The 27,017-nt window shown below is 37.3% G+C and overlaps 1 protein-coding gene across 3 annotated transcripts; it reads right to left on the bottom strand.

Moving 5' to 3' along the window:
• Positions 1 to 2,299: 2,299 nt before the first annotated feature.
• On the bottom strand, positions 2,300 to 17,801 carry LOC131731616 (basic helix-loop-helix ARNT-like protein 1). 3 transcript variants are annotated; one of them, XM_059020860.1, is made up of 19 exons: positions 17,785 to 17,801; positions 12,590 to 12,737; positions 12,012 to 12,032; positions 11,314 to 11,460; positions 10,147 to 10,185; positions 9,779 to 9,817; positions 9,472 to 9,629; positions 8,997 to 9,076; positions 8,637 to 8,729; positions 7,872 to 7,989; positions 7,482 to 7,631; positions 7,107 to 7,353; positions 6,577 to 6,683; positions 5,898 to 6,048; positions 4,601 to 4,689; positions 3,940 to 4,048; positions 3,542 to 3,635; positions 3,063 to 3,162; positions 2,300 to 2,896 (listed from the first exon to the last, which is right to left on the bottom strand). In XM_059020860.1, the coding sequence occupies exons 2-19, from the start codon at positions 12,727 to 12,729 to the stop codon at positions 2,739 to 2,741; spliced, it is 2,040 nt and encodes a 679-aa protein (XP_058876843.1). In that variant the 5' UTR covers positions 12,730 to 12,737; positions 17,785 to 17,801; the 3' UTR covers positions 2,300 to 2,738. The 3 variants fall into 3 exon arrangements, with proteins under 3 accessions (XP_058876843.1, XP_058876841.1, XP_058876844.1); XM_059020858.1 differs by lacking the exon at positions 17,785 to 17,801 and adding an exon at positions 16,904 to 17,030; XM_059020861.1 differs by lacking the exons at positions 11,314 to 11,460; positions 17,785 to 17,801 and adding an exon at positions 16,904 to 17,030.
• Between the last annotated feature and the right edge of the window lie 9,216 nt (positions 17,802 to 27,017).

Genomic DNA, 27,017 nt, shown 5'->3' with positions numbered 1-27,017 from the left:
TGATGTTTTGGTGTTTTGCTTTTCTCAACAAAATTACTGTTAGTTTACAAACACATATTCTGCCATTGTTCTACTTATTAGTATAAATGTTTTAGGTAAGGATCAATTACTTATTATTGTTCAATTATAATCGGGAAACGGTTGTACCTTTTATTAAGCATACATTTGGAATGTTGATAGGTAATGGGGGGGAGGGGCGGTGTAGCATAACAGAATTGCATTGTGTTCAAATTTTGCAACCTTTGGTTGAGAAAGTGTTACAGAAGAACTTAAACCCACTAGATGGTGCTGTTGTGCCATATGCGTCTCTGGTAACCTATTTCTTAGGATAAGCCATGACACGGTGATTCTGAATGATTTTGCTACTGTACTGTAGATGGCATCGGCATGATGCATTGATACTGTGAGTGTAAGCAGTCGGTGACTATTATTCCAGTCTACCATGACTTTGTCTATGTGTCAGTAGCTATAATGCTAAACTAATATTTTTAAATTCTATTTTATTTAGATTTCCTTCATAATTTCCAAGAATGTAGATGTGTAAAGCATTGATGGAATAAAAAAAAAACAATCCCTGGATGTTCTCCGTAGTGCAGACCTGGTCACAAGAGTAAGTGTGCTGTTGTCCTTTTACTGACCCAAACAGGCAGCCGACGACACATGGAGTAAAAAGATCTCACAGCCGCAATACTCCTGTCACCATGCAACTTGTGATCGCAAGTGGGGAAAATATCAATGTATTCATAATGTTTTCTTGATAGAAGCTGGAATGCATTTTAAAATTGCCAGCTGTGCCTTGTAAAATTGGAAATTATGTGTACAAGTACCAGCAGACATTTATTATATCAAAAAATAATTGCACTGCAAGTTTTATGCATTTAGCTGGTTTTCAGACAGACTTATTTTATTTGTAATGCATTTATAGATGGATACCTGTGGGTTGTTCTTTCCTGGACTATACTAGCTGTGCTTTGATGTCTTTGCAGTTTGAAGCAGTAAGAAACACGGATGTGCAAAATGAATATTTAAGCAATGCATTTAAATGGACAGCTGTGTGTTGTGTTTTTTTTTTGCTGATGCCATAAAACATTTTAGTCGCATCTATAAAAAGTCACTTTTGCACCCTATTGATCAAAAAAAAAAAAAAAAAAAAAGCTTAATATTTTACTAAATGTGACAACTGGTACAAAAAGGTTGAATTGTTGCTTTATGGTGCAGCAGACAAGAAGGATAAAAGATCAAAGGTAAGTCCCAGTTTAAGATTTGTATCACACAGTACACTAACGTGGGGTATTTCACACTTTGCTTAGGAAAGTAGGCCCAGGTAACAGCAGTGGTATTCATGCCACTGTTCTTTTATTCTATAGGATTGTGTTTCTGAATTGGTTAAACTGCTTATCTTAGTTTCATTGCGATTTTGCCACTTGATTCAGTAAGTGTTGGTATCCTGTTCTATGTTTTACCTGGGGTAGAGCAAATGACTGTACAGAGCAGGAGGCCTACGAAGTTGTTTCCACATGTAATTGACTTTTTTCTTCTGCAAAGGTTTCCTGAGCAGCTGTTCCAACAACTTGCCTTGACAATTCACTGGAGTACAGATGGTAAGATTTCAGATGGAAACCTTTAAATGTGAAGGGAAGCACATGGATTACTACTGACTGACGAGTTCACTGTATACACAGACAACAAACTGAGATGACAAGTAGCACATTGAGTGAAATCGGTTCATAGTCATAAAGGGTCATGCATTCTGAATTTTATACATTTTTTAATTTACTTGATTTCTGCATACTTACAGCTGAAACAGTGATTTTTATAGCCGATTTACAAAATAAGTATACATTAATCATTGTCAAAATTCAGGGTTTTGGCAAAATATTCCATATACAGTAGTCATTTGGTCAGCTTCTTAAAAATGGTCATTTAGTCGCATGCCTGGTTTAATATAATGACTGTTACATGTACTCTGATCCAAACAATTAAAGGATGTTCAGAGATGTGTAATGGCCAACAACCCTCTACAGGTATTTAAATGTGGATACCAGGTATCTGGAGTCATTTAACGTGGATGCCAGGTGCCTATATGTAAACGCCCAAAATTCTAGATTATGCTGAAAAAGAGGTTCTCAGTGTCCACCCTCCCCACTTCAATAATAATCACATCAGACACGACCAGAGGCTTGGCATTGATTAGGCATACTGGAAATGTGTGTTGTCAAGTATCCGTATACATAATTAATACACAAATGTCCTATGATGATACAAGAAATTGATTTAAATGAATGAATAATACATCAAATAGCAAGAGAAACAACTTTTATTTAAAAAATGTCACTGCTTACACAATACACTTTTACCATATATTTATAGTAGAATTCTTACATTATAGAACAACTTTGATACAATTTATATAAGAAATATTCAACATGAAAATCTTTGTAGTGTAAAAACACAAACACTAAACCTAAAAGGCATTCAAAAAGCTTGACAGTGTACTGTATGTTAAAACATTTATAAAACCTGAATAACCAGAACAGCTACAATGGGTAACGGAAGCAATTACAACCGGCTTCACAACGCAAAAATATTGTAGTGATTTCAATCCCCAGCCTCTTAAACACCGTTTCCAGCCCCCTATCAGTCCAAACATGAACACAAGGTTGGCTTGCACGTCCAGATATGGCTTCCTTGGTTCCTGTGCGTTACAGCAGCTGGATATCCCATCCATTGCTAAGTGCTCACAAGGGCCATGGCAAGTCACTGAAATCCACTGGACCGCCCAATCCTGCATCTGCTTCCAAAAGACTCATGATAACAGCCATGGCAGCTTCATCATTGCTAGGGCTGCTGGAGCCTTGGTTGTCTATCATTTCTATACCAATATGGGAGTTATCACCTGTAAAGTAGAAAAAGAACATCTTCAAAACAAGCAAGAACAATGTCATTCTCAAGAAATGTAGTCCAGTAAAGTCCTTCTTTAGTTTCATGTTGAGTTGCCTATGACTTAAGTGGCTTTGAAAAACAGATAGCAATATCTGACAGTATTACCAAACCATACTTACTAAGCAGCGAGCTGTCTGAATAGGGATATCCTATTGAATCCTGGCCCTGCCCAGGTACAAGCCCAGCCGACGGAATGTCTGGAGTGCCACCATTGTGAATCTGAAAGTCACATGTTAAAAAACGTTACTCGTGGCTTAAACAAAACATTCTAAAATATTATTTACCGCTAGTTCCACAATAACATGAAAAAGTACTACAAATCATGTTGGTAAAATCAGGACAACTATAAAGAAAATCCCTGTGTTATAAATATATACATTTCCAATACTAGATAAATTCTACACTGCACGCAAAATTAATGTATACGACTGTAAAAGCACTATAAATAGCATACGTACACAAGAAAGATATAATTATGACAAATTCAAAACTTCTGCTTCTTTCTATTGCTCTAAACTAATTGTTCTTGAAAAGCAAGGTGCGGCCTAATCATCACAATAAGAGCAGACATCCATCACAGTCTTTGTGGTCCTCCTACCTTCTTGCCTCCTGGGGAGGAGGTGTCTGGAGGGGGTGTGCTGGTGAAGTTCAGAGGACTGGAACCACAGCTGGATGGCGAAGACCCTCTAATCCTATCAAACCAAAAGGCCAGCTCATTAAGACAAGTGCAATGCAGCACTCAACACTGTTAATCGGTTTTGTTTAGTTGGTTTTACAAAGCGGCAAGATTTTACTTCGATATCTAATTTATAGAAATGTATTTAGGTGTGCCTTAAAACCATAAAAAAACAATGCATTTAAAATGACCGTGTGTAAACAGTTTGGGTAATTCATGAAGCCCATGTGTTACCCTGTTTCTATATCAAAAATGTAATTCTATAGAGATTCTGCAATTCTTCACACTCCTAAACATTAGCAAGTTTCCTTGGGCCTCACCTTTGTATCTCCATGACTTCCTCAGCGATCATGCGGCCGATTTTACCAGCTCCTGCTCGCGTACCTCCTGGAATGCCAGGGACTGTCGGAAGGGCTCTCTTTACCGCACCTGCAATAGCCACAAAGCCTGATTTTCACTTCTGCTGTTCTGTCACAAGCAAATAACAAATACATACATTACAGTAATACATATCTGAGCAGAAGCAAGGTGCTTTGTGTAGCCTGAATTCAATTAAGCAATGAACAAGAGGGCTTTACTGCAATTATATATCGATATGGATTAAGACTAAAACAAATGTTATTGGTACGGTTAGTAAAACTTTGATATTCATCCAAGGCTCTACAATTAAAGTCAAATATCTAATGTCAAATTCAAATAAATGTTCTACATTTTTAAAATAAGCACATTTTTTTAAACAAACATATATTCACATAGTTAGTCCCACACATTTTGGTTAGAATTTAAAATCTGTTGGTACACAGTATATACTGCTAAACACTGCCACAAAGATAAAACATCCACGTTCCACTCCCTTAACCACGTAATAACTATACACATTTCTGTGTGCTTCACTAGAGCATACAATTTCTGTTTAAATAATTGTAAAATTTGAAATTAAAGGCTAATAAAAGAATGGAGCGTGCCAATGGGGGGTCTTACCGTCTCCTGCTTGAAGTACACTGTCCATACTGTGAGGGGAACCAGCGAGCTGGGGAAAGGTAGGGTCTGCCCCATCAAGTGTGCTGCCCCTGAAACAGGAGGGTTGTGGCATTAATTCCAGTTACTACACACAGTACTGTACTCAAGATTTATATTCACACACACACACACACACACACACACACACACACACACACACACACAAGAAAACTCAAACAAATTCCACAAATATTGTAGATTTCTAAAAGCAGTGACAAATCTGAACACTTGAACTATTATAGTTCACAATGACACAATCAGGATGCAAGAAAGACATTCATGCAACCCTCTCACTTATAAACTGTTTAACAAACAACTTGATAAACATAAATGTACAGTATGACTTGTAGAACAGAAGGCTTCTATTCAAAGTGAATATGAATAGCTAATGCGCAAAGTTTTTAATTTAGAGTGGCCAATTACTGTAACCCTGATTTTTCTCCCCAATTTAGAATGTCCCATTGTGTTCCCTCATTGCAGCAATTCCCCACACAGCTCAGGAGAACTGAAGGTTAAGTGGGTGTCCTCCGATCCCACAACCAAGCCAATTTCCTCTTTTACACCCAGGAACTTGAGAGCAGACATCAGCGAGCTAGCAGCCCCTGGAGGATAAAGGCTGGCACTGCGGGTGTCTGCCTGAGCTCACTAGCCAGCAGTGTAGCACGATAAGGAAAAACAGTCCCTGATGGTTTTGCCTCCCTAACCTGCCTCCAAAATCCCTAGCGAAGACTGGTGACTTTGCAAAGCCAGGAACGAGAACCAGTGCTTCTCTGACTGTACGACTCACCCTGCACACCAGGAGGCCATATACTTTTACCAGGTGAGCCACTTTGGGACCCCTGACCCTGCTTTTAATAGACAGTTTGAAACTCTCAAATCTCTGCTTAATTGAGATGTTATTTAAATAGCACCAGGATATGAACCCCCCTCATTTTCATAACTATCCCAGGAGACACCACACACAGACACGCAGCAGAGACAAGCAACCTGTTCCATTACTTTCTCAGCCAGCTTTAAGTAACATTATAACCACAGATAACAGTGACAAGCTTTTTAGAAGAGATGCATCACACTTCTTTTAAAAATGTGTTTCAGTTTCCTGAGTTGGTTAAATGTACGATCTGAACATCCAACAGAATGAGTCAATTTCAGCTTTTTAAAATCACTTGAACAGGGTCCAAAAAAAACAAAAACAAACAAAAGTTAATATGCCAGACAAAAGCTTGATCTAGAAGCTGTAAGAAATGTCATTACTTACGAAACAACTGTGTTAGTAGAAACGATATACTCGACTTCTTTGGTCCAAGGGTTCATGAAACTGAACCAACGACTTCTCAGTGTGATAAAAGACCCGTCCTTTATTTTAAACTTGTAACAGTTTGTTGTTATTTTTTCTCGTGTCTGTAGAACTGAAAATAAAAAAGAATTCATGATCCACTGTAACCATGCAACAATATTGTTTATTCAGAAAGGACAAAGCACTTGAAGTGCTTGTTTTTTTATCCTGCAGCATGCAAGATTAGGATCTTTTTTTTTTTAACCAAAGCAGCATGTTGGGTTAAATACTGCTGACAGCAGGGCTCATATCCTGTTCAATAGCCAACTCAATCCGGTAATCAAAACCTCCATGACCTTTCAATCCAGGCACTGCTTCAAAAACTATTAAGCTGTTCTAGTTGTACTCTCAGTGCTATTGCTATGACAGCTGGTGTACCCGAGCACAAGTCACAAGGTCACTTATATACTAGGAAATCTATTTAATTATAATGGGTTACAGACCAGTGTGGCCTGATCATGATTCCGCCAATGAAAATAGATCTTTCATCACTAGATTTTAATTCTGCTTGGTTATTGTAGCATTGTCCAAGTACTCCTTGTGTATTGATACCGAGTTTTAAACAAGTTGCTATAAACGTTGACATATTAGGACAATCTACCTTGTCTGTGACACTCTGCAAGATGTCCAATGTCATCTTGATGAAAATATTCATAAAACGATGTGCCCAGAAGTTCTTGGGGTAAATATGCAAGGATCGCTGTAGCCCTAAAATACACAAAATAAAGAATCAAGACTAATTGAAACAGAACCAAGTAGTTCTGAGTAACAGACCTTAAAATATAATTATTATTATTTTTTTTACATAATTACCCCCTTCAGTCGCTTTCCTCCTTAACCCCCCGCTGTGCCTTCTCAACACTCAGCTGAGACATTATTAGATGTGAAACTGCTAAATTGGAGACAGTTTTCTTGGGAGATCAAAGCTGTAATAGTAATTTGTACTTCAGTCTGACTCCACGCATATTGGGGCCACAAAGATGAAAAAGCAAAATCGCATGTTAATCCACTGCGCTCCTTGTTAACTCTGCAAATGGGGGTCTGAAGTAATGTATCTTGAGTTAATAAAATAAATAAACAGTTTTTAAAAAAATTGTTCTGTGACGATTACGCAATTAGATGTGCTCTTACCTTTGATCTACGAACACAAACTTCCCATCTATGGCATGGCGCGAGACGTACTCTGTGGGTTTCACCCGGATGTCCCCGTTCATTGGCTGCGGTACTATATGAGGATGCAAACGTCCGATCGCTACAAGGCAGCTGAGGTTGCAGCCTTCATTGTCTGTCTCATTATCTTCATCCAGTCCCATTTTTGTAGGAGGCCAACTTTTTAAATATCCAGTGCTATGGATTGTACAAAAGCTTTTGCGGTCTGCTGCATAAAACAAATAAAAAACATACAGAAGTGGGGAAAGCTCAAGCATTCACAATTCTAAACGGCAGATTCCACTATAACCGCAGTTCTGTGAAACACAGTGTTGTCTGGCAGGAGGAGGTTATTACCTTTCTTTTTGGAACACGTGGATGGGAAATCCTTGTCTTCCACTTTTACCGAAGGCTTGTTGCATTTCATCCTGCAGAAAAAGGAGCGCCTTGCTCCGGAACACAGTCTAGACGGGCCAGGTGCAATATCTGTCTTCACAGGTAGGCCAGCTGTAGGACAGTAACAGAATTATTTTCTTGGACCTATTGATAGTACCTAGTAGTGCCAGTGCAACATTACTTTTTAAACAACCTGTGGCATGCCATTCCCAGTTCTGTTTGCCAACAGGATTAGTATCTCGTTACGTAAATAAATTACATTAGGCATTTCCTGAGTTCTTCATTGGTAAAATCTTACTTCTTAAAAATGTACTGTAAGTCATAGTAATCAGAAATCAGAAACAGCATTACTTTTGGCATCTATGAGTCTTTCCCGTGGCGCAGTGTCTGAAGAGGAGAGCTGTTCCTTTACTTTGGCAATGTCTTTAGGATGCAGGTAATCGAATAAACTCTGACCAATCAGGTCATTCTGACGAGGAAATTAAATGTAACAGTCATTAGCATAACAAACAACATTTTGGCAATTCAAACTCTCTTGAGTGTCTGGCATTCCAAGTACATCCTATCTTATTTCTGAAAAAGTGTCAAAGAAAAGTGGGTCATTAACAAAGCATGTATTTGTAACAGAACAACAACCGCTTGCTTGTACTATGTACACATGGCTTTGTACTGTGGATTTTTCCAATCTGTTGTGTGAGCAAAATGGTACACAAGCCTGAAATGTCACTGCATCAGATTTACATTTATATTCTTGTTGCTTTTGCCATAGCTAGCCTTACAATGTCAGGTATTTATAGTTGCAGCACAGACAACTGTGATTTATGGTGAAGGTTTGAAAATTGTCTTCACTGGGACGGTCCCTGCCTGGATAGGGGTCAGACCCAGGCTACATAAGCCTGAGCCTCCTTTATAATAATGGGACTGAACATGCATACACAGTATGCAGATAGGCCGAAAAAAAAAAAAAAGATTTATTATACAATCACTGTGCAACTAGTCTCAAGAAGAAAAAAAATCAGAGTAGTGTTTGGAATAATTGGTCCATGTGCACAATTGATTAAATCATGAAGAAAAAAGGTTAACAGTACTCAAAGCGTGATTTTTCGGTAAACACACCTGACTGTAGTTAAGAATTTTATACACAGACTCTGATACAAACAGGATCTTCCCTCGATCACAGCCCACAACAAACAGAAAGCCATCTGCTGCCTGTTGGAAACAAACACATCAGTACAGAGTAATAATGCTTTATTTAATTCAAAAATGAACTAAAAATAAAGTGTTAACTTTTCATTATCCGTTACAAATTAAAACAAACAGTTCTAAAACTACAAAAAGGTAATCTCGGATGTATTGCAGTTGGCAGCCTACACTAAAGTTTTTTTTTTTTTTTTTTTTTCTTAAATGCAGCTTTCCAGGTTTAAGGAAATATGCACAGCGAATGATGTGTTTGTGAAGGAATTGCAGTGAATGTACCCTCAGTATAAGATGTTTCAGTTCGTCATCTGATAGGAATGCAGGTTTGTAGTTTGCTTCTGTGTATGGATTTGCAGCACCTAAAAAACAGATACATACAGATATCTTCATGTAATATAAAGATCTGCCACAGCTGTTTTATGAAAGATATCCTCCTTTCTAATCTGCTCCATTACAAAAGGAAACATGTAATATAAAGGAAAAATATATTGCCATTCCTATACCAGCCTTGAAATACAACATCCATATTGTCATTTTTGGAGTATTCTTGTCTCTTAAGCTTATAGGCTAGCTTTTAAAAGTGCAATAAAGTAAATGTAAAGCTTACAATGCCATCCTAATACCTGCTGCATGCATGGTGGCATGTGAACAACAAAATCATAATGACAATTTGTTTTTGCAAACGTTTCTAATATAATGTTTTTTTCGGTTAAGGGTGTGTTGACAATACCCACACTTGTTCACTCAGCCTCACCTCTTAGCGTTTTCATATGCTGAACAGCCATTCGTAGCACTGTGAGTTTGTCCAGCTTCCTCGACATGGCATTGCAAGTAGGCACTAAGGAGGCCAACTCATCAATAAAACTGTTCATTTTATCTCGACGTCTCTTTTCAATTTGGCTGTGGGCCTCTCTGTATAAAAGAAACAAAACAAAAACAATGCTGATAAGACAAGTCAGATTACCATAATAAACTGTGGCACCGAGTCTATAAAGCAGATCTGAGACAAAGCGACAGAGACAAGAGGGAATTGAAAAACAAACAAAAAAGCACGTGTATACCTGGCATTCTTGATTCTTCCTTGCTGATCTGGGCACTCCCTAAACCAAAAAAGAGCATTTGCATTCATTTTAATATACGGCACACTTTTATTCACTTAGAACATGGAGGTTTGCATCACTGCATATGTGATAAATGCATAGAAACTACATGTTTTTGGCACACCTTAGTTTATTAATTTTTGGTTGCTACGATGCAGTTGTACATACTGATCAAACTAGGCTAATTATTTTTAAATGTAATGGTCAAAACTAATTTGTGACTACTGTAGTATCAGTTTTAATGCTGCACATCACAAACCATCTTTGGCTACACGTTAATCACAATTTAACAAATACAAAAATAAAAATGGTTAGAATATTTACTGTACCGTCCAAGTTGTTTATCCTTGTCAGTGTCCATGCCATCCCTGTAAAGCAATGAAAGATCAGCTAAAAGATGCAAAACAGAACCATTTTGACATATCTGTAATACCTTTTGATTTATTCTTGAAGCATAGACTGTGAAATCATTATATCATTTCACCTCAGCAGAAGACACTGCTGAGGTGAAATGACCCAGGGAGTGTAAGTGCAGATGGACCAGAGTTTCCCAACCCTGTTCCTGGCGGGAAAGGGAAAATGCCCAGTTAGTTCAATGAAGGGTTCAATTAAGCAATTGAGCGCTGCGTTGGAACAAAAACCAACAGATACGGTGGGAAAGGGTTGGGAAACACCGAGATAGACAACCCAAGGCAAGGCACAGAAACTAAGAGCTTCCTTTAACCTTAAGTACTGTATCACCAGCTATCATGTTTTATAACTAAAATACATGTCTGCTACAACATGTGTTTCTTTCCAAAATGCACATTTGAGATCCATGTAGCCAATGGAAGTGCAATATGGCAAAGATTTATGGAACCTTTAGCTACAATTACTTTAAGAACTGAGCACTATTATATACCATATTTTGTTGTGCTATAAAAAACAACTTAAGACTTTTGTTAATGATGCAGAAGCAAACACAATGCATTACATTTTAAAATGTTTACAAATTCCACATGGATTTCAAGTTTATATTTAAGTAGTTATTTTATACTCCGCAAAAAAAAAAAAAAAAAAAAAAAAAGGAAAACTGAAGTGGATACCACAGTGGGTAATAAAAACCAATGTCATACTAATCATGTTAGAATTTTAAGATTATTATTTCCTTTTCTTTAAAAAAAAAAAAACTTACGCAGCGATTATAGACATCATTTCCAGCTAACTTAATATGGCTGCACCAAACTTCTTTTATTTTATTTTATTTTATATATTAGTTTGTCAATTTTCAATTTAATTAGGGAAAGGCTGCATTTGAGTGATGATTACATTTTGATCCGTTGCATTTTATTTTTTTAGATAAATGTATGACTTATTGAGCTTATTTACTATATTTATATTATAGGCAAAATATTGTATTTCACTGTCGGTGCATGGTCCAACAGACCAATAGCAATAAACATATGCAAAGCTCTTTTTCCCCCCCAAATAAAAGCCACACAGCCATGTTCACTAACCTGTCGTTCGTGTAATCTGTGATCCCCTCCCAATCAGCATCCATCAATCTGTCTGTACTCACTAAAGAGTCAGAATTTAACTTGGGCATGTGGTTTTGAGACCACACTGCCTCGCAACCGTGTCGTATGAATACTCGTCCCCAGGATCTGAGGGGACACAATTTTTTTTTTTCCCCCTAGAGTTTCAAAGAAGCAGTAGAGAATTTGTAAAATGTTTTATTATTTCTAAACTCTACTGATTCTCTGACATCACTATAAAAGCTGTTTTTTGTTACTGGATATCTGCACTGGAGACAGTAATGGAGCTACTGCCCTAATTGAATTGGCTACTAGACCTTTTCACTTTCTGCACGCTGCATGTGTAATCTAAAGAGAAAAAAAAAAAGAATCCTCAGTTTGCTTCTGCACACCCGCAAATAACTCACATGAGCAAATTGAGGACGCACACGTCACTGCACATCCACAGAGCTTGCAAATCTGTCCCTAAGACTTTTTAATATTAAGCCTTCTGTTTTGGTGAAAACTCCAACAAGTAATTCATTTTGAAGGGGGCTTTAGATTTATTATGCGTTTGGCTATTTTTGTAGATAAAATGTGGATTTTTCTTAAAAACAAATAAAAAAACAAGCCCCATGTTCCTCTGTATTTGACACTAGATTCATTGCTACATTTAGTACATTTGTGTTGTTCATACTTACTCAAAAGAAAAGCCATCAAGTCTGAAAAAGAAGGGTAAGGACTGTTACATATTTATAATGACAAACTTTTACTTTCTGTATTGATTAATAATTACAAACTGTTAACCCATTTGTTTTATTTTAGTTGTATGCTATTATAAATCCCATGGCACAACTTAACATGTGGCCACAGTTAAAATGCCCTTTGAGTTAAATAATAAAAAAAGGATGTTTTTAAGTACGAAACTAAATCACAAAAAAGTACATATCTAATCATTGTGGAATTAATATAAACCACCAATAAGGATAACAACTTACTGGGAACCTGAATGGAACCTCAAAGCAAACATTTAAAAAATACAATATGGTAAATTAATTATATAGTGTCTACTATGCAAAACAAAAGATCAACAGCATTTTGTAACTAGTTTCAAAGCTCAGGAGTCATAATAAGGCAGAGCTCGTTTTATTTGAAATAAAATAAACGTGTATTTGAAATTAAAGCCATGAATAAAGAGAGTCAGTTTGTGCTGTACGAGAGAAAGATTCAGGACATAACTGCTAGAAATAGAAATCCCGCTTCACTGAAGTTCACTTACTGGTAGTCTGTGGAGCTTCCCTTTCGCTTGCGAGTGTACTCCATGCATGGGGCACTCAAGGAGCTGGAAATCAGATCAGTGGGACCCGGTGACATGAAGTCATTCATTGTTGAAGAAATGTCCATTCTTTGGTCTGCCATTAGATCATCTAAAAAAAGGCAAGGATGGTTATGTCTGCATTCATTATTTTTTTTTTTTTAACAATCAAACCTTTTATCCAATAGCAGAAGGTTTGGTTGATGGCCTACATTACCGTTATGCAACTCCTAGAGAAACCACATGCCCTGTGCTGCATGGAAGGCAAGCTGTTTACCACTCCAGTCTTGGCTGTTAATTAGAGCATGAAGGATCAATGTTTTTTTTTTCAGAAGTTAAGTGAACATTTTGCTTACATTATGTAAAAAAAAGATTTACAACCTAGGACAAATAACAAAAAATTGTATAAATGTTTAAATACATGCTGTATATATACCATCATTTTCAGAATGAAAATATATTAGTCCAAGGAAAATCACCATAATATAGGTCACTTTAAACCAAGTATACTGCACACCTGTAACATGCAGACATTATATAGTGTGCAAGACAATATATAAAATACAGTATAATTTCTTAGGCCAGTATTTTATTCAATAATGGCTCACTATCAGGGAACGTATTATCCAGGAAATTTTGACCTGCCATCATCTGCTGTTTTCTTTTATGTAGGACAGTACAATGCAAGAGCCACCTTTTTTTTTTAATAGCCCTATATTACTCATGAAAGGTGCTTATTTATTTCACAAATAAGTAAAAGATCCTAACATTCTCAGAATGCACTCGAAACTTGTTAAAGTGGAAACCAAGTAACCTCAAATAGGGAAGCATCCACGCATTAGTAAAGGTCACAATCAAACAAAAAATGACACTCTTTGTAATAGCTGGATAATAAAAGCCAGTTAGCTCAAAAAACATTATTGAGTTTCTTTTTTTAGTCACAGCAAAAGCCAGTCTACGTTCTTCTTTAATATATATTTTTTACTATGTACAGTTGGCCAAGACACAAAGACAGGTTCTCCAGTCATCAAAACACAGTACAGCACTTAGGAAAAAAAAAACACTGACACCATATTGTCCTTTTTCAAATGTCACAAGAGAACGCAAAAAAAAAGGATTCATTTTGTATTCAAAATGTAATCTCAATATTTGTTTTCCTTGTTGTATTCAACTTGGAATGTGAAGTTCTGCGTTTAAATCATGCCTCTTCACTTCAGCGTCGTTGACTCGCAAAACTTTTTTTCTATTTCTACTTTAGGTTTTCTAAGCTTAATTAAAAATATGTTGGATTTAAAATATTTTTGATTTCCAGAAAATACCTTCATTTACCTACAGCTCCCTCATAACCCAAGCACCTCAGTAGTGAGCGTCAAATCAGCAAATTCATGTCCCACATCTTGTTGCCAAATTACCTCAAAGACCTACTTGAATACGTGCCATCTGGGCCATTTTCATGATTAAATTCCTCTAAAACACACAGCAGATAAGCTGAAATGGTCTACGGGGCACTCATGATATTGATTCAAATGATTATGTCTATGTTTAATAAAGTTAAGTATGTACTGTAAGAAGAGTCCTACATTTGTTCCAACAGGCAGCTCAACTTAAATATCAAATAACATGGACCGGAGGCTGCTTTACTCATCACTCACCCCTTCCCCCCAAAGTGCTGAGATCACATGACTGGTTTAATCATGCACACTCTGTAACACCTCCCTGAGAAAATGAAGGTCAGGCTGCAAGTAGGTCAGCTGAATCAGCTTGCACTGCCTGTTTGCTCAGGATACATACCGTACAGACATCAGTTAAGTTACAAGGCTATATATTACCTAAATAATGTATACACATTTTCACAGTGCTTTTTTTTTAAATGCACTTCTTACTGTATCTCCATTGCTCCTACATATCAAGGTCTTACAGACTTTAGTACCAAATGCAGTTTGTGGTGGCTGTTACAGACGCACAGCTGCAAAGTCATTTTAATGTTCCAAGCATTTGGGCCCAGGCGAAGCTTTGGATTTCTGAAGATTTGAACCACAGTCTGGTCAACTCCTGATTTTCATTGATGTTCCCATAGAAAGATCAGTTATGGTAGTTGCCCATCCCAGAGCAATGATCTCTATGCAATACAATAAAGACACAACATCTAAAAAACAAAGAAAGTGCATGGATTCCTTCTGACCGACTGCAAAGGGGCAAAGTATTAAGAAGTTACATTTTTATTGTATAAGATTGGATGTTTTTATTTTAAAAGCTTGTCTGTACTATACATTTAGAGCCAAAAATATATTCCAAACCTGTCAAATGGACCTGGAAGCCTGGAATTCGAGCTGAAGAGGACTACAATTCCCTGGTTTCAATTTTGCATTGCAGAAAGACACTTTTCTTAATGATGAAGAAGGTAAGGGAAAAAAGGTGGCAAATGACTGAAAAAACAAACCAATTCCACCTATTCCCATTTTCTGACATATACAAGTTTCTTGAGAAGATGAAACAAGCACTCTTAAACCACTAGAAAATCTAAACCAGCAAACACAGAGAAATGTAACCACTGGATTGAAGCCCATTCACTTTGGTACAGTTTATGTTATGTGGGTCATGGCTGACGGTATATAAAGGGGACGCAGTGAGGTGATCTCTTCCTTTGTGAATGGTTAAATTACGTAACGAGAAGGAGAACAGGTGATATAAAATCGTGAGTGTTTTGTTTTGTTTATTGTCGTGTCTGAATTATACTTGTGTGTTATTATTTAGGTGGCTAAACACGATCCAGGAGCTGTCGCTAAAGGCCAGCACGAACCTGGACAACACTTCACTTTGTTTGCACTAAAGAACTGTATTTTCACCACGAGCGCTAGAGCACGCACTGTAGACTGGTGTTTGTGTTACGATGAGGGTGAATTAAAACGGGGCTGTTATTTGTTTGTGTGCTGCCTTGTTATACACTATCCTTGCTATGTAGATAGGTTATACACTATCCTTGCTATGTAGATAGGTTATACACTATCCTTGCTATGTAGATAGGTTATACACTATCCTTGCTATGTAGGACTAACAACACCCAAATTGCTCATTTAAGTAAACAGCTTTGGTAAATCAGACAGTGTAAAGTAGGCTGCTACCCAAAGCACGGTCTGTTACCTCTAGATTCTTGCGCTGTATTACAAAAAAAAAACATATTGCTCAAATTATTTTATTACAGTATTAATACTTTGCAACACCTCAGGTCTTCCAAACTAGCTACTACAGAGTAAAATTCCCATTAACAACTCACTTGATGCGATACAGTAGTACTGACACATAAAACAACTGTTTTGTACAGAACGTTGAAGTTTTAAAACTAAAGTTTGTATTATAGCTGTTTCCTTTTTATAACGAAAGATATTAAAAGGGAAGTGGCTGGCGAGGTCAAAAAGTCTCAAGATATTTAGCTTAAGCTGCTTGTTAGGAACCAAAACCTCTTGGCTTATAGTTTTATAAAAGCAGTAACTGCTATTTAGTAAATTCTATCAGCCTACTGTGAATAAAGTTTGGAGTTTCTAGTCTCATTTATGAGGGACTTAAGCAAGGTACTGTACGCACAAATTAATGCCAACAAAATCAGGTATTTCTATGCCAGACTGTCCCATGCAAAGCACACCCCTTTCATTTTCCTCACTTAAAGTTTGCAGACATTAAAATCAGAACTGCATGTCTGTGTGTAGCGAATATCAAGAATATATCTGGAATACTTTGAAAGATCAGTCTGTTCAAACATTGTCTGTTTTCAGTGCTCATTTTCATCTGTCACGGAATAGTCAATCTGACGTGGAATGGGACACACACGTTTTAAACTGCAACCACGTACTGTAATAATCGAACTGTAACACAGCACCGTTTTAATAATATACAAAAGTACTTTAACCAACCACACCCCGTCAATGAATAGGCTAATCAAACGTCAGTCCAGTAATGCTAGGTGGTACGTAACACAAGAGCAATACGGGTACCGGTAATTAGCAATATATTTAATCTAACGATTACTGAAGAACACTAACGTCGTTAACCTGGTTTAATGAATACATTACTTCTATAACAACATATAACCCTGTAATTCACAGTACTGTAACATGGTATACTACGCCTTAAGTTACACATACAAAAGCACTGCCCCTCCTCGCGAAATTCACAATATCCTTATTAGAATAACAAAATAAGATATTTCCAATACCACTGCTAAAAAAAACATATGAGCATTAACGAACAAATGTAATAAGTTCATTCAAGCAGTATACTTACATGGTAAAAGTTTAGTAAGCTCATTTAAATACAGGAGAAATGTTCAGTGATAAACAGCAGTAGTCTCTGACCTACTTTCTGCCTTGAGTAAATGTCGCACCACTAACCTACTTTCTAGCCAATGACGTCTTTGGAAGCCTGCGTCCAACTGCCAGCCAATCATACCACGTTCTGGAACAATGTAACCAATAGTTCAGTACCTTATGTAACAAGCATCCAATGGAAGCGTGGCATTTTAATTTTGCTGCACAGCAAGCTCTGTACTGTTCGCTACATAACACATTCGCTTTATGATTGCCGAGAGACCTTAGCCAATCAGAAATTGTTCAACATTGAAGTTCATTTTTTGGGGGGATATGGCAAATTGAAATAATGAAATGATACACAATCCATACAAAATCTAGAGCAAGCTGGGCGGCGCGCAAGCGATTAGCAGTGATTGGTTCTTCCTACAAGATAGTAAAATCCCAAAAGAGAATACTATTCAAAAATCGCACGGCCTGTGTTAATGGAGCGATTCATTTCACTCAATGCAGGTCACTTATAATGAACAGATTTTTTTTTCTATTGCTAGTGCCACACTAGAACAATAAACGTCACATGCAACATTAAATAATATTTCAGATGATCTGCAAGGTTAATTATCATTATTTAAAACGTATTATTAGAACACAAAAAACAAAGATGTATCATAAAATGTTATAGCATCAAGCTGGCACAAGCTTCAATGTTTTTATAACCTATTGCTGTAGCATAGATTGAGATATATATATATATATATATATATATATATATATATATATATATATATATATATATATAATGTACAGCCAAAGTTCAATTCCATCGCCTCACCAAAATAAAAAATAAAAAATGAGCACCTCTTGGACCTGTTGAAGGAAGCTACGCCCATCTTGGAGTTTGTGGTTTGAAGCGCGGCTTTCAATTCGTCCGAGTAAAGTGCCAGTTAAGAGAATATTGCAAACGTATGAATGACGTCTGATTTGAAATCAGGGTATATATGTTTAGTATAAGTTACTTTTAAGGTTGTTTTTTTAAGTAATATACTTCACGTTAATTCCACATCTCATTTAAAAAAGCACCGAATCAGTGCCTTTTTAAGATAAGTTATGTTCAGGTACTGGTAGTGGTGGTACTATATAGAGCGTCCCGAAGGAAGAATATTTTTGCAGGATTCGATGAGTTTGGTTTTGCAGTTTTTAAAACAAAATCATGGAAGGGACAGTGCAATATCGATGCCATGAGTACAGGTAATACTAGACAGAACATGGTTTAGGTGTAAGGGTTCATTTTGTAATGGGCTAAAGTTGTACTATTTGCATTAATAGGGCTATACAGCTGTATGTGTTATACTACTACGGTCACTTTTTCGTTCATTTTTGTTCAGTTAAAGTATCAATACAATGTTATTAGAATAATGTCGTTTTTATGCATAATAATAATATTGCCATGTGTGTGTTTTTGTTTTTCATTTATTTGAGACTGAGAATTCTGAGCATTCTACAGCTGGACATATTACTTTTTTTTTTACTGTACATTCTCGTAGTCTGTTCATACAGTATCACGTGTCACTGTTAAGCATACATATTCATTTTGTTTCTTTATCCACCACCTACTCCACAGTCATAATGATCCAACTTCGATCTCAATTATGATGTGATGAAATTAAATTCACTTATATTGTCACCCATGCCTTAACGTTCTATAACCAAAACGTCTGCACATAGACTGTATGTACTACACATGTAGTATGTGCCGAATTTAAATGGTATTCTAATTTAGATCTGCACCAAAAATTGGTGTTGGTCCTGCTAATTTTCCATTTCAAGTGAAACAAGCAGCTCTTTCTTCACTTGTTTCACTTAGAATGATAAATTAGCCCGTTCAACACCAATGACCCTTCCTAATTTCTGTGGAGCGCTAAATCCCATTAATTGGTTTGTGCTACACTATTCAAATTATTTATATTTTTGAGATGGTCATGCTGCATCATATTTCCAGTGTCCCTGACTCGCATAAATCACAGTATTTGCTGCTGGTGGATAATATAATTTGTGTCCCTACTGTATAAAGAGTTATGAGGAAGTCAATTTGACAAAATAATAGCTAGACAATACATTGGACAAGCTGACAACTCTTCCTCAATCTAACCTGTTAACAGTGTTAATTTCTTTCAAAAATCAAGAATTTGAGACAAATTTGTGGTATTGGTTTCTTGTCTCTGACAGCTACCATAAAGCAAATGATGAGAAGGTGAAGGAACTTTGTGAACTCATTAGCAGCTGGGATGAAGCTGATGACACTTGCATAGTTAAGGTAGCTTACGGAGAAAGGCCCCATTTTCTGATTTCGGCCATCATATCAACACGTGGCTCTAGCTTGCCTCTCTTTTTAAATTTGAGGAAACTTTGCCAAGTGCAACATTGAAAAATCACCCATATCTTAAGAACATGTCCTCATTGTATATTCTGAATTTTCAGCATAAATACTGAACAAGATTCATCAAAATCAGAAACCGTTGTGTTGGAAGGAACTTTGTCATTTTCCAATCTAATGCCTCCACCTGACAAGTTCAACAGCTTTACAGAGAGTTTTCAAAGCACCACAGCAAGGTGATTGATTTTAGTATGCTCTTTTACTATCCATATCTTAACAATCCAACATACAATCTAAAACAAAAATATATATATTGTTGAAATGACCAGTTGCCAGGAGTTTGAACAACCAGGTCACTGATAAATGGGCTCTTAATGGATCACACTTGTTGCTGCATGAATAAAGCAGTAGGCTTACTAATAGAAGTTGTTCATGCAGCAAGGGAGCCTCTTTTGCCTAGAATACACTCCGCCTTCACCAGTCTTTGCAGGAGAACACAACCTTATAACCTTATTTTTTTCTCAGTCATGCCAAAATAGCATAACCTTAAAAAATGTCCATGGCTTGAATAAACAGAAAATGCAGCACAAAGAGAGAGGATTGTTGAGAGCTTTTATGTGCACGCTGTGAGTCAGTGTTAATTAATTCTGTTCTTTTGCAGAAAGGTTGTTTCCTACTCATCGTTCTTTAATGGGTGACGCACCTGAAGCCATAGAAGGCCAAGCAAAGCTGTTCCGTGTCCTCATAGCGTATGCAATATACAGTCCCTGGATAGGCTACAGCCAAGGTTAGTGTTTGATTGAAGACTGCTGTGCGATTTAGGGAGTATGCCAAGTAAAAGGACATACTGTCTGCATTTAGATTTATTTTGATAAAACCACTGAAAAATCATCTGAATTTGTTCTTCTCCTTGCTAATATATTGTGTTCTCCCATAATTGTTTATTGAAGTATGCTAAACACATCGTCCTTATCTTTATTTAGCTTACTAATTAAACATGCTGATCTAACCAATTCTTTGCTACATATGTTAATAGCAGGTAACTAGAACCAAAGAGCAGCTCTTGAACTCAGATCAAACACTTGCTGCACATTTAGCCACCTCCTGTTATTAGATGAATATTTACATTTAAATTGTCAGCCCTTTAGAAAAGAGAGTGAAAATATTGACATGTACAGTAGAGTTGCGGGATTACAGTTCAAAGGGTAAATTGAGTTTTCTTCCCACGTACGGAAAAGTGAAAGAACCAGATTCATGCTTACAAAGAGAGTACAATGTTACTTTAGTCCTCTGATGGTGCTATGCTAATTAGCTTTCGGCTTCAGAGAAAATCCATGGCAGTGGACAAACATGATGTGCCTTTGTTTTCAGTACTGTAGGGGGCACTGTAGGAGGATAGTCGCTTTAATCTTGAATGGCCAACAATTTATTAGATGCCAGTTTCACAATTATACCAAAAGAGGGCAGCAGTGTATAAATAACAGATGCTGAATTTAGTTGTGAAAGTTGATCTTGGGGAAGACATTTAAAATATGGTTCACAGATCATACTGATTTAGAGGTGTAAATAATTGCAGTTTTCAAATTGTGTGTGTGTGTGTGTGTGTGTTTGTATATCTATATCTATATCTATATCTATATCTATCTATCTATATATATATATATATATATATATATATATATATATATATATATATATATATATAATTATACATTCAGAGTACTTGTTAATTCTGTTTTGTTTTCATTTTAATCTACTCCATCCTCCCGGTTGACCTCAATTACATGGGTCAGTTTTCTCTTGCCAGGAATGTCCTGCATAGCTGCCATGGTCCTGATGAACCTATCTGAAGAAGAGGCTTTCTTGTTGCATTGCTGGAAAGACCTAACTATTTAGCAGGGCTGTTTGATCATTCCTTAGATAAGTGAGTAGCCTTGTTACTTTCTCCAACATTGTAACACCTACCCCGTGAATTCCTCGCAATGCGAGCCTGTAAAGCAATGCGAGAACTGGATATTCCTCGCACAGGTGAAGCAGAGAGAAAGTGGAAATGACAGATTAATTTGCTGCTAATCTATAAGTGAATGTAATGGTCTGAAGCATTGGGTCCATCCTGGTTTGTGAGATTTAGATCTTTCTCATTTTTAATTTTTAGTTGTTTTTTTTCAGAATTCAGCACAATGCCAAAGTATTTCAACAGCTACTTAAACACAGAATGCCTCGACTTTGTCAACATATTGTAAATACTGTACCTATATTGAAGGAAAAGTGCATTCAGATTATCCTTGAATTCACTCAATATATTGGATTGGTACAATCACCTGTTTGATCCGAATCAGACCAAACTGTAACTTCATGTAGTGAATCTCATAGTATTTTTTACAGTAAATGGTGTTGACTCACATGAAGTCAGGGGTAATTGTTAAACCTAACAAAAACAAAAGTACAATGCTTTTTGGTTCCAGAATTAATAGGGAATAAACACAGCTTTTTTAAATCTTGTTAACTTTTGCATGCACCAGATGGTGTGTGGAACGCATTAGCAGTTATTGCATTTTACTTGTCCTGAACCCAAAGTGTGAGCTTTGTATAGTGAAGATTTTCTATGAACTTTTGTTAGCTGCTAGTTATGCTGGTTTTGGAAGTAATCACAATGTCAAATAAGTGTAGCTCTAATTTACTGAATACTGTTATCGTGAGGGATTTTTCAGATTAGAAATAGTGCTATACAGTATAAAACATTTCTTATAGAACTTCAAATGATTACTTGTAGCTAGTGTGGTAGCAGTAATGTGTTATCGCGCTCCACCCAGATCCTGTCACTTCAAATCCCAACCCAGTCAGTCAGTTTGGAAGTAGAGCTTATCAAAATGATGTCATGTTTTCCTGGACTTTAGTTGAACACAGCAGGGCAGAAAGAACACTGTGCCTCTTTTAACCCCTTATTGAGACATTCTGAAGAAACAGTATATGTAATTAATATATATTAATTACATATACTGTATATATAACTGTGACGTGTGAAATAGAAATCCAAAAGTTTTTCCATTTAGTAAAAATGTATGTGGGGGTGGGAAGAGGAAATGGTTGTGGGTATGCTGTGTTTTCTGACCACAACAGTGCCAGTAAAATAAACTCCTTTACCCCTGATTTAATAGTGGATAACATTAGTGCATAAACAGGCACCATCATTTTATTTTAGTTAATTAAATGTATCTCATAGCTTTATATTATTGGTCAACGGTAAGTATTTATTAACACAATTACACCAGGGGCTCCCGAGTGGCGCATCCAGTAAAAGCACTTGCGTAGGGTGCAGGATGCGCCCTATAGTCTGGAAGTTGCGAGTTCGAGTCCAGGCTATTCCTTTGCCAACCGAGGACGGGAGCTCCCAGGGGGCGGCGCTCAATTGGCCGAGCGTCGCCCGGCCGGGGAGGGAGGGTTAGGTCGGCCAGGGTGTCCTCGGCTCACTGCGCACCAGCGACCCCTGTCGTCTGGCCGGGCGCCTGCGGGCTTGCCTGTAAGCTGCCCGAGAGCTGCGTTGTCCTCCGACGCTGTAGCTCTTGGGTGGCTGCATGATGAGTCCGCAGTGTGAAAAAAAGCGGTCGGCTGACGGCACACGCTTCGAAGGACAGTGTGTGTTTGTCTTCGCCCTCTCAAGTCAGCGCAGGGGTGGTAGCGGTGATCTGAGCTTAATAAAAATAATTTGCCATTCCAAATTGGGAGAAAATAATTAAAAAAAATAATTGGCAATGATTAAATTTATATAAAAAAAAAAAAAATTACACCAGTTTCTAATGATATATTGGTTTCTAAATTTTAAGTACTAGGAAGATCTTGGAGTGACAACATTGCATTTTGTCACTCCGTGGTTCTTAACCCTATTCACCTCCCTACCTTGTTGGGATATGGTGCTGGCTGTATGGGACAACATCATTCTAAATGGTAAGGCAAACAAAATCTACCAAATTGTACACATTTCAGGTATCGTGAGAATTTAATTTCAAATTCAGTTGCATTTTTATTGATAATGCTGTTTCGATCATGCATTGCCTGCTATGTAGACCTTTTGTAGCACTACTATAGGTTCTCTTTAGAGGGGAAACAAAACCTCAAAAGTTACTAATAAGAGCTTAGAAACTGTGATACATCCAAAAAGTAAAAACAAAGATCAGTAGGGCGTAGAGTGTGTGAAAATTCAGCCCTATATGAAGAAGTCAAGCAGCCACCTTGCTATTAATCAGTGATTCAAAAGTGAGATGGAATGCTTTAAATATTTTGAATTTTATTCAAGCACAAGAACATTTGCTTTGCTTCAGCACTAATAAGTTGTGTTGGAGTTCCAGCAGCCTGGATGTTAATTCCTTAAAGGCTTGACCTCTGTGACAGTGAGGCACTGCTTCTCTTGACCCGGGAGAAGTGTAGTATTTTGCAGGTTGGAGAGGGTCTTGCAGCTTGCATTTCTGACATAGCACGAGACCCAGGGGGGGGGAGTCAAGCAATCACTCAAAGTTCTTGAAATATTCATGGTTTCAGGCCCCTTTGCCTGCATGATATCTAGAGCGGATGTGTAAGTGACATTAAGTGGATAATCCACACACTGAGCATGTTCAAATGTGAAATGATGTGACAAGACCCAGAACATCTGTGCCAAGTTAAAGCTGTTCCACTGCAAAAAGTATCGCTGCATAGGAACATTAACTTTAAATCTGTAACATATGTGTTCTTCTACACAAACCAAGAAACTTGGGTTCTAAAGAATACAAGACTTTCAACTTTCCTCCACCTGTCAGTCAGTTAGAGTACAGGCAAGGTGATTTATGCTTAAAGAGACTCATAGGAAGTTCTTTTGAAAAACCTGGAAGAGGACTGATTTGGGTCTCCCTCCACAAAGGGCCTATAGATATTTATCTGCACCAGACAATGAAACACATGCCATGCTTGTCACACATCAGTGACTGAATCATTCTGATAGCGTTTTTCATTTTCTATCAGTCATCTATCTCTTATTGATTTGGGGACTGTCAGAATGTCTTTGTGGTCTGCCTCCATTAGGATATTTTTTGGTGGGGGGGGGGGGGGGCTACACATTCGGCTTCCCACTCACAACAACCATGGGAAGCCTAAGAAAAGCTGAAAGGAAGTGGCAAAACCTTTTTTTGTTTCATATGAAGCAGAGAAAGAGAGAACTTCTTAGGTGCCATTACTCGGATCAGTCATTTTACAATGAGGTAGTACAATTTTTTAAATCTTGTTACTTATGATTTGAGTGTTTAAAGTTACAGATATCATTTATAGAAGCCAGCGTTCAATACTGCACCATTAGACAGGTTTTGTAGCAGCAGAGTGACTCATCTCATCCAGATTATCTAGGTCAGTAGACTTAATGACCATGGTCTAACCATTGCTAACTAACCTGCATGACAAGTCAGGTAGCTCATAAAAAGAAATAAAGAAATCTGAAAACTTGTGTAACGTTTTTAGGTCTGAGTAGAGGAGTGAATGCACATAGATGTGTTCTTCAGATTAGAACACCAATTAAGAAGGTCTTCTGGTGTAGTCTGTTTATTCGAGTTAAGTCTAAGAACAGTAACATGCAATTTCCTAGATTTCAACGAGGAAGATGTTATGTTATTAACTCAGGTCTACTATAGGGTAGCTATTGCAACACAGTCTAAACGTTACAGCTGTTTACCAAACTGTTTAGTCTGAAGTGCCGAACCACTCTGCAAACCTTGCGGTTAACGATGCAGAAATAGCAAGGCCCCAGGGTTTTGAATGTTCCCTGCAGGCCCAGTGGTCAGGCTGTAACAGCTGAAGAATTGGGTTTAAAACCCTTTCTAAATGCTCTTACTAAACTCCCTTACTACTGGCCTTTGTCCCGTTTAAGGAACAATGGTTCCTTTGGTTGATATATCTGTAATGCCTCACTGGTTTCACACAGACCACTCCTGGGTGGCAAATTTTATAAAGAAAAAAAATCCCTGCAAAGGTTTCTAAATCTTTTAAAGCTGAAACGGCTAAGCAAGTGCAATAAAAACACAGAAATGTTGTTAGCCGAAATAATTCCTCGGAGAAAAAAACACTGGGACACGGGACATGTAACATTAAACTGTTGGGAACGATTGTAGATTAAAAAATGGGCTGGCTTAGTTTCAATGTTATTGAAGGTCAGCGTGGTAGCAGGTATAGCCTAATGTAAAACTTTCTGTAGTAGATCAACTGATCATTTTTCCTGAAAGCATGTTACATGAAAAACAATGGATTTCCATTAGGGATTTTTGGTGGAGAGGCTGCTTTTTGGTACTAATTGAGAGCCGACACAGATGATTAGTCAGCTGGACACAAACATCTATAGAAAAAATTGGCACCCTGGAGTCTGCAGAGGAACTGGATTCTAGTGTGATTTTGATCACTTTGACAAAAGTTTCTGTCGTACACATTTTTATATTCTTTTGAAACTGGTAATGCAGGGATGGGAATAAGACTCTTATTGCATAGCAGTTTCACCTATTCCAGGTTTTACTTGATTAGCCACAGCCTATAGGTAAAAAGCTCAGGTGTGTCTTATTAAACTTGCAGTAAAACCAGGAATGGATCATGGTGCTGTGCAATGGGAGTCTTATTTCCATTCCTGCAATGAATTGTATTGTAAGCATTCTTTATTTGAACTACTAATATTCAAGACCTTTTAAAAGATTTTGCATGTATTCTGTAAACAAGTTAACAAGTCCAAAATTTATACAGCATTCACTATTCTAACTTCTACTTTAATTCACCTGAAGAAGTTAACAAGGCTAAAGCTGTGGAGGATTTCTTGTAGTTTGGTGTTACAATAAAATAACCCACTGTTGTGACATTGATTAACCATTCATTCACAAAGTGGTTGTCAGAAACAGGTTACGTAGTTATTTCTGAATGGCGTCTCTTTTGCTTCCACGGGCATTGCAGTTGTTTTCACCACAGGGCTGCCTATTTTGCAGCTTGAGTCGCGACTGCTGGAAATGTGGGACGTGTCTCTCCTCATGCCCACGCTGCTCAGGGTGCCTGTTGATGTGTAAGTCTTCATTTATTTAGCTTCCTGTATTCAACATGAATAATGTATGAATAAGGCTTTTGTCAGGTGTATAGCCATGAAAGTAGCAAGCTGAGGAAGGAGGAGTTAGTGAAAGTGTGCACTGCAGCTCATAATCAGTTGAGAGTTTGATAAACAAAACCTTATTTCACTTTATCATGGAACGTGAATCTGGTATGCCCCAGATGTGAACAGAAGACACTGGAACAAAAAAACAAACAAAAAAGGGTTTGGAGTATTCTTCCTGTAAAGTAAGGTGTTGAGTGAATTGACCATTTTACATTACGTTTGAACCCACATTAGTACAGGTACTTTGACACCATTAGACTTTAACTGAGCTCATTTTCAGGTGAAAAATGGTTGTAATTTAAACTGCAGCCTGTAATGAAAAGCTTTGTCTAAACTGAAACTGAATATCACGAACATCAACTCAATCCACATTAAGTTGGCACAAAATGGCATTTTTTGTTTATTCCCAACTGTTACCTAGGTAGCCTTCCGAACAATGAGGGTTGTGTTGGCACTAAAGTTGTTCTTACTGAAAATGTATTTGTGTTGGCAATTTCTACAGCCCATTGTATATTGAATTAGCATTCAAAGATATGACTTTTACTGTATTATTTATATATATATATAATTTGC

The sequence above is a fragment of the Acipenser ruthenus genome, unplaced genomic scaffold, assembly GCF_902713425.1.
Source record: "Acipenser ruthenus unplaced genomic scaffold, fAciRut3.2 maternal haplotype, whole genome shotgun sequence".
Lineage (NCBI taxonomy): Eukaryota > Metazoa > Chordata > Actinopteri > Acipenseriformes > Acipenseridae > Acipenser > Acipenser ruthenus.
Note: the sequence above shows the minus strand (reverse complement) of the source record. Positions and strands in the feature narration are given on the sequence as shown.